The 7,895-nt window shown below is 35.4% G+C and overlaps 1 protein-coding gene across 1 annotated transcript in view; it reads right to left on the bottom strand.

Annotated features, from left to right (window-relative positions):
- Positions 1-1,537, bottom strand: part of LOC144963951 (uncharacterized) — a 5,304-nt gene extending 3,767 nt beyond the window's left edge. Inside the window, exon 1 of the mRNA XM_078897894.1 lies at positions 1,518-1,537. Within this exon, the coding sequence (XP_078754020.1) occupies positions 1,518-1,537 (20 nt within the window). The remainder of the gene's footprint in view (positions 1-1,517) is intronic.
- Positions 1,538-7,895: the final 6,358 nt, after the last annotated feature.

Here is a 7,895-nt window from a genome sequence, read left to right as displayed (position 1 = left end):
CATTTCAACGCCGGTTAAAAGGAAGATGATGGGATAATGAAAATAATACTCTAGATTTAGAATGAAAAGCACCCGAGAAAAGGGAATACCAAGGAGATTGGTAATAATAGGGTACAGATGTAGATTCCAAGAGCACATGACATCAATGTCCTCAGTTTGAGATCACATTTAAGTGTCATCCAGACGTTTGTTTTTGTTTTTAAGGATTTTACGGCGCTTTCGACACATTTAGGTCATATCAGCGCCAGTAAAAAGGAAAAAAACGGGATGGTAAAAAAAATTCTAGAATTACAATTTAACACACCCAAGAAAAAGGAAGACAAAGGGGTATGGTACAAATAGGGAAGAGGGGTAGATTCCAAGAGCATACTATCAATGCATTTAATTTGAGATCACCTAAAATTCTCATCCAGACACGAGCACAGGATCCCACTAAGAGGAATACACTCAAACGCTTACATTATAAATCCAAAACAACAAATATAGCAATGCTTAACAGAGAGATGATATTCAAGGAAAAAAATATTATCTTCTCACATAACTATACATTTGAATGTTTCCCTCCCAGCCAAGGACTCCGGCCTAGGCCAGGACAAAACCAAGTAATCTCATTCTAAGGCAAAGACTGAATGCAATTGGAAAACAGATACAAGGGGATAGAAGACACAGCAAGTACCTCCCTGCCCACTATGGGAGGTCGGGAATCCCACAAAATATGGGAGGTTAGGATCCTTACCCAGATACAAATGTTTAAAGTAGTTGTTTTGTCTTTGTTTGTTTTTAAGGGTTTTACGCCGCTTGCCACACATTAAGATCATATCAGCGCCAGTAAAAAGGAAGAAAATGGGACAGTAAAAAGGTCGAGAATTACAATTAAACAACCCATGAAAAGGTAAGACAAAGGGGAATTGGTTCAAATAGGAGACAGATGTAGATTCCAAGAGCAAACTATCGAAGTACTTAGTTTGAGATCACCTAAATGTCTCATCCAGACACAAGCACAGGTCCCCGCCAAGAGGAACACACTCAATTATTTACAAATATCACACATATGTCAAAGGAAAAATAATACAGCGCATAACAAAGAGATGATTTACAAGGGAAAAAAATGATCTCCCAAAACTAACTATACAGTTGACTGTTTCCCTCCCAGCCAGGGTATCAGGATAAAACAAAGTAATCTCATTCCAAGACAAAGACAGAAAGCATATTGGAAAACAGATATAGGGGGATAGAAGATAGTATGTACATCCCTGCCCACTATGGGAGACAAATGTTTAAAGTAGTTGTCAGATTTGTTAATAATAAAAGAAGACAAGAATAACCTCGATCATTTTGATTATTCTTTACTTCCAATAACATTAGGTGATTGCAGCGTCACCAAAAAGAAAGTAACACCACAGTTGAAAATTATAAATGTAGTTATGGTTAAGCTTAAGAAAAAAAAACAAACAAACAAACAAACAAACATGCAGACTAGTTGGAATAGGGCAGAGATATCCTGACGTCAAGCCTACTCTTCCGGCTCCAAATCCATTGCAAGTGTTTTGTAACCAGTCAATCGGAGGACTAATAACAATAAATATAATAGGTATTGGATATTGGATCTTTTTAGCAGCAGGATGTATAGGCAGATTCTTAAGAGTACGACGGGACATTAAAAGAGCGAGGATTGATGATATTTAATTGACGACTAGCATAGATCTAGACTAGAAAATAAGATGCCATCACTCTGGAACCACAAGATCAATTACACAAGGTATGTATCCAGTCCTCAGGAAGAATGATTGTACACTTCCAATGAGATTGGAACCAGTTTTTTATTTGACACCACACAACATGTGTTTCCTTTTAAGAAAACAAGTAGATCCAATTCAAAAGCAATAACATATCCATGCATCCAGTCTATGATGATATAAATGCCAAATCAAGGAACTGTCAAACAGTTTTCAATATTAGGGATACACTCAAATTGCTTACAGCTGTATTTACTAATGATAATAATATGTAACAATTATATGATTATTTGTTTTTAAGGGTTTTACGGCACTTGCGACACATTTAGGTCATATCAGCGCCAGTAAAAAGGAAGAAAATGGGATAGTTAAATTCTAGAATTACAATTAAATCACCCAAGAAAAAGTAAGACAAAAGGGAAACTGGGAACAAACAGGGATCAGATGTAGATTCCAAGAGCATACCATCAATGTACTTAGTTTGAGATCACCGATAAGTCTCATCTGGACACAAGCACAAAATCCAACAAAGAGGAATTCACTCAAATGCTTACATTTCATTATACATTCAAAATAATAAATATAATAATACATAACAGAGAGATGATTTACAGAGAAAAAAACATCATCTCCCAAAACTAACTCTATATTTGACTGTTTCCCTCTCAGCCAAGGTATGCAGCCAGGACCAGGACAAAACCAAATAATCTCATTCCAACACAAAGACAGAAAGCATATTGGAAAACAGATATAGGGAGACAGAAGACACAGTAAGTACCTCCCTGCCTTTAACTATGCACCGAATGAGGCTCGAACCAAGGCCTTTCCAAAACTTTTTTGTTTGTTTGTTTGTTTGTTGCTTTAGGTCTCTTCCAACACAATTGAGGTTAAATGAGAGACCGCTGAAACAAAAAAACAAGCAATCTAACAAAAATAGTACAAATGTAAATCAAAATCATAACCTAAAGATATCATAAGCTAAAAAATTATAAATAACCAAGAACAAACAGGCAGAAGATTTACAGAAAAAAAAAAATCCCCTGTCAAAAATACAATCACAAACCAAAGAAGCAGGATAGGCTAGTAAAGAGAAGAAGAAACGACATCACTATCGGATCGTACACCCATGCGAACATCATAGGTATATGATTCAAGGGTGATGCTCCCATCCAACCACCCGCCTTTCCAAAACTAAATCGAGTGTCATACCACTAAACCACATAGCCGCATGTCATCATAGTTTATGTGGCATTAAATTGACAACAGCAATTTCTTGCTATCCTATGGGTAGAACACCAGTCTATCACTAAGTACTTTCCTCCACATCGAACAGACCTAATTACCCACTCACTACTGGATGATCAGAACAAAATATTGATTGAGTTCTGTATTGATATTGGTTGCCTTTGAATGTGAAGCAAGTGCTCTACCAACTGAGCTACAGGAACGCCAGGATAAATAAGTTGACATGAGACAGTAAGGAATACAAGAATAAAAAAAGAATTACTACAATAATTTGTCCAAATGTAAAATCAACAAAAATAAAATTCTGTGGAATGAGAGATTGTAAAATAAGTCGAGAATTCTTAGGCACAAAAAATTAGAGATAATCAAATTGAAACAAAAAAAAAAAAAAAAGGATTGGAAATCATGTTCATGACAATGTAATAATAATAAAAATAATAATAATAATAATAATGATAATAAAGAAAATAAAAAAATTAATTAATTTAAAAAATAATAATAATAATAACAATGATGATGATGATGACGATGATAATAATAATAATAATAATAATAATAATAATAATAATAATAATAATAATAATAATAATAATAATAATAATAATAATAATAATAATAATAATAATAATGATACAGTCGACTCTGCTTAATCGCATACCCTTTGGAGTTCGGATTAGTGTGTTGATTAAGCCGAGAATGCGATTGAGCGGAGAAGCTAAAAATAGCATCTAACCCTAACCCTAAGGGCCCATTCTCATGTGCCATTCAATTGGGACCTGTCCATCTGAGTTTTCTACCAGCTTGGGACCATCTTGTTCAAGACATGACCACATTAGAGGGTTTTTTGTTGTTTTATAAATTTTCTTTTTATGTTTTAATCGACAACAAAATGTGACATTATTATTTGTAAGACTAATAATCGTGAAGTGTTGGTTGCTTTCTATTCTGTGCAAGCTATTTATAAAACTTTTGTCTCCAATCTTGCCAATGTTCGTAGATCATCTGTCAAGGATTCTTCTCAAATGAAGTGGCATAGTTTGTCCACCATGTCAAGTTTTTCCATGTTTGTCATCTGTCGACAGTTAAAACTTCACTCTCACATACATGCACACACGCGATCTCGCTAAAACATGCGCACACGTCTTTTATTGTTACTCTTATAACTTTTAAATATTTTTCTCCAATCAAGATAGAATGATAGTGTAGCGAAGAAGCGGAGCGATTATATTAGACAAAATTCCGTCTTTCGGGAATGTGTAGCGTATAACCGAGTGTGTGATTAACTGATGTGTGATTAAACGGAGTCGACTGTAATAATGCTCATGATGACAAGAACGTGATGACAACTACGTTGCATTTCTAATAATAAATATTATAAAACAGTAGTTCAATTCATAGTGTATATAATATTAATTACCTCTGTTTTTGTTTTTATGTTTTTAAGGGTTTTACGGCGCTTGCAACACATTAAGGTCATATCAGCGCCAGTAAAAAGGAAGAAAATGGGATAGTAAAAAGTTCTAGAATTACAATTAAAGCATCCAATAATAAGGCAGACAAAGGGGAACAGACGTAGATTCCAAAAGCTCACTATCAGTGTACTTAGTTTGAGATCACCTAAAAATCTCATCCAGACACAAGCACAGGTCCCCACGAAGAGGAGCACACTCAAATGTTTACAAATCATATATAATACATAAACAAAACAATACAGTGCGTAACAGAGAGAAGATTTACTATGAGAAAAATATCATCTCCCAAAACTAACTACACATTTGACTGTTTCCCTCCCAGCCAGGATATCCGGCCAGGGCCAAGACAAAACCAAGTAATCTCATTCCAAGACAAAGACAGAAAGCAAGCTGGAACACAGATACAGGGTATAGAAGGAATAGTAAGTGGCCTTCCTGCCCACTATGGGAGGTTAGATAAATATCTGTTAATTAATACATAATGTAAAATATCACATACACATAGGATGCATAATAGTGAAAAAAATATCTCAAAAAAAGATGTATGACTACAACAGTGACCCCCCCCCCCCCCACCAGAGCTAAGTAGTAGTACATGATGGGTAAATGATCAATGGTAGTTAAAATGCTTTTAGAAAAAAGTAGAAAAAACTCAAATAAACTTTAAGCATAATAAAATAAAAGAAAAAAAAATCCTTTTTATATTTATAAAATTTTGTTTAATGTCAGCGTTTGATTGGAACATTTTGATTGTTACCCTTTGTGAAAAAAGAAAAAAAGGAAAAAAAAAGAATGAAAATCAAGTAAAAAATAAATATGACAGGAAGAAAATGTAATGCGACATAGACCTGCCACAAAAAGAAGAAAAAAAATTGTATTTTCTTTTTATCAATCTGTTTCAACGCAAAATTCAGTTTTCTGCTCCTATTTCTATGAATTGTTACTTCAAAAAGTTAAAGTTGATACAATGTCATACTGTTTGGTTATTTTTTTATTTTTTTAAAAATCCATTTTCAACAATTTTCCACTAAAATTTTGGTTTTTAAAAACCTGAATCTTGGAGAGAAAGTCCGAATTTGGCCAATTTTGACTTTAAAGCATCTGTATAAATAAATAAATAAATAAATAAATACACAAATAAATGAAATAAAATAAAATTCCCTTTATTCATCCCCAAGGGGAAATTTGTGTATGGCGCCTATTCCAAGGAAAGACTGGAATAACCCAGTCATCTGACAAGGAGCAGTGCCGCAAAGTGAGCTAAAACAAGGTGACTTGTTCACTACCACACAGCATGGTGGGGAGTCGAACTCAGAAACCATTGGGGTATGATGCAGAGACTAGGGGGTAACGTGGCTCAGCAGTACGGTCTTTGCTCCGTACTCGAAAGGTTTGCCCTAGCTCAATTTGCGGCACTACACAGCAGCTGACGCCTGGATCATTCCAGTCTTCCATTGGAACATAATCTCGAGACAAATTTCCCCTATGGGATGAATAAAGGGAATTTTTTTCTTTCTTTTTAAATTTGTTCATACTGCCGAGCCATGCTGCCCAAGATGGCAGGTCAGCAAAGATAAAATCATAACCTGATTGGTTGCTGTTCTACGGACTCCTACTGTATAAAAGGTTTTCATTTATTAAATTAAGAAAACAGGGAGCAGGCACCTATAAGATAAAGAACTGAAGAAGTGTGTATGAAAGGTGCCAGACAAAGCAAGAAAAAAATACAAGAAAACATTTTTTTTAAAAATCAGACAACCTCGACTGGGGATCAAACCTCAGATGCACGTCTGACCAGCATCAGAATGTCTGAGGTTCGATCCCCAGTCAAGGTCGACTGATTTTTTGGGATGGTTTTCTTTCTTGCTTTGTCTGGCAATTTTCATACACACCTGTTCAGTTTTTTAAATTTATTAACATGTTCAAGTTATTTCTATAATATTTAATAATAAAGAATATCTTATCTTTTTTTTTAAATCACCGGTAGCGACAAAATAGGACGAAATTTACCCAAATGTGGAAACAGTATATAAAAAAGAATACAAAAAGCTATGAAAAAGAATTTGGAATGCGAAAACTGTGATGTTTCATAAAATGGCAATAAGACAGTGAAAGGTTTTTAAAGGTTGGAAAATAAGCACATGACAGAGGCTAATTTGCATAAAATGCAAATTCAATTCATTGAGATTCTGAGTGATTCACTGAGCAGTCTGTTAAAACAAAAAAAGCTTTTATATAGCTCAGTATCCACTAAACATGCTCAAAGTGCTTTACAAGGGGTTTATAGACAACAACATCACTTAACATGTAGAATGATGCATGACACCTGCTAATTTTGTATTCGTATTAAAGGGCTTTACAGCACTTGCAATACATTTAGGTCATATCAGCCAGTAAAAAGGAAGAAAATACCCAAGAAAAAGTAAGACAAATGGGAATTGGTTAAAATAGGAAACAGTTGTAGAGTCCAAGAGCACATTATCAAAGTACTTATTTTGAGATCACCTAAAAGTCTCATCAGAAACAAGCACAGGTCCCCACTAAGAAGAATACACTCAAATATCTACAAATCATATGTTAAAAAAAAAAAAAATAATGCTACATAACAGAGTTACAAGGAATGTTTCCCTCCCAACCAATGACTCGGGCTAGGATCAGGACAAAACTAAGTAATCTCATTCAGAGACAAAGACAGAAAGCAATTTGGAAAAGAGATAAAGGGGGGGGGGGGTAGAAGACACAGTAAGTGTCTCGCTGCCCACTATGGGAGGTCAGGAACCCCACCCAAATATAGGGGGAAAGAAGACACAGTAAGTGCCTCCCTGCCCACTATGGGAGGTCAGGAACCCCACCCAGATATCGGGGGAAAGAAGACACAGTAAGTGCCTCCCTGCCCACTATGGGAGGTCAGGAACCCCACCCAGATATAGGGGGGAAAAAGACACAGTAAGTGCCTCCCTGTCCACTATGGGAGGTCAGGATCTCCACTCCGGACGACTGCCAAACAGCCCCCTTGTCTTGAAAAGCTACCACATATGTCACGAATTTCCTCCATTCTAAATCTTCCACAATATCATCAGAGTAACAATGTGAAATTGAATGTAAGCTTCAATTTAATAAAGGAAATTAGATAATGTGGACGTTTTGAGTTCCCCCTTCATCAACAAAACAAGATGAATGAAACACTACAGACAAATGGGATTATCTCATTCGTCTGTAGTGTTTCATTCATCCTGTTTTGTTGATAAAGGGGAAACCCAAAACGTCAACATTATCTGTTTTCGTTTACTAAATATAAGCTTACATTCAATTTCACATTGCTATTTAATTCTTCGAGCTTCGAGCAGCAATATCTACATAATATCATCTGTGCATTTATTCCATGACTGACACCTACGAACATTAGTAGCATCATTTGGCATCCAGAAGAAAAAAGCATACA

This window comes from Berghia stephanieae, chromosome 2 (genome assembly GCF_034508935.2).
Source record: "Berghia stephanieae isolate SIO BIC M18660-M18661 chromosome 2, UCSD_Bste_1.3, whole genome shotgun sequence".
NCBI lineage: Eukaryota > Metazoa > Mollusca > Gastropoda > Nudibranchia > Aeolidiidae > Berghia > Berghia stephanieae.
Note: the sequence above shows the minus strand (reverse complement) of the source record. Positions and strands in the feature narration are given on the sequence as shown.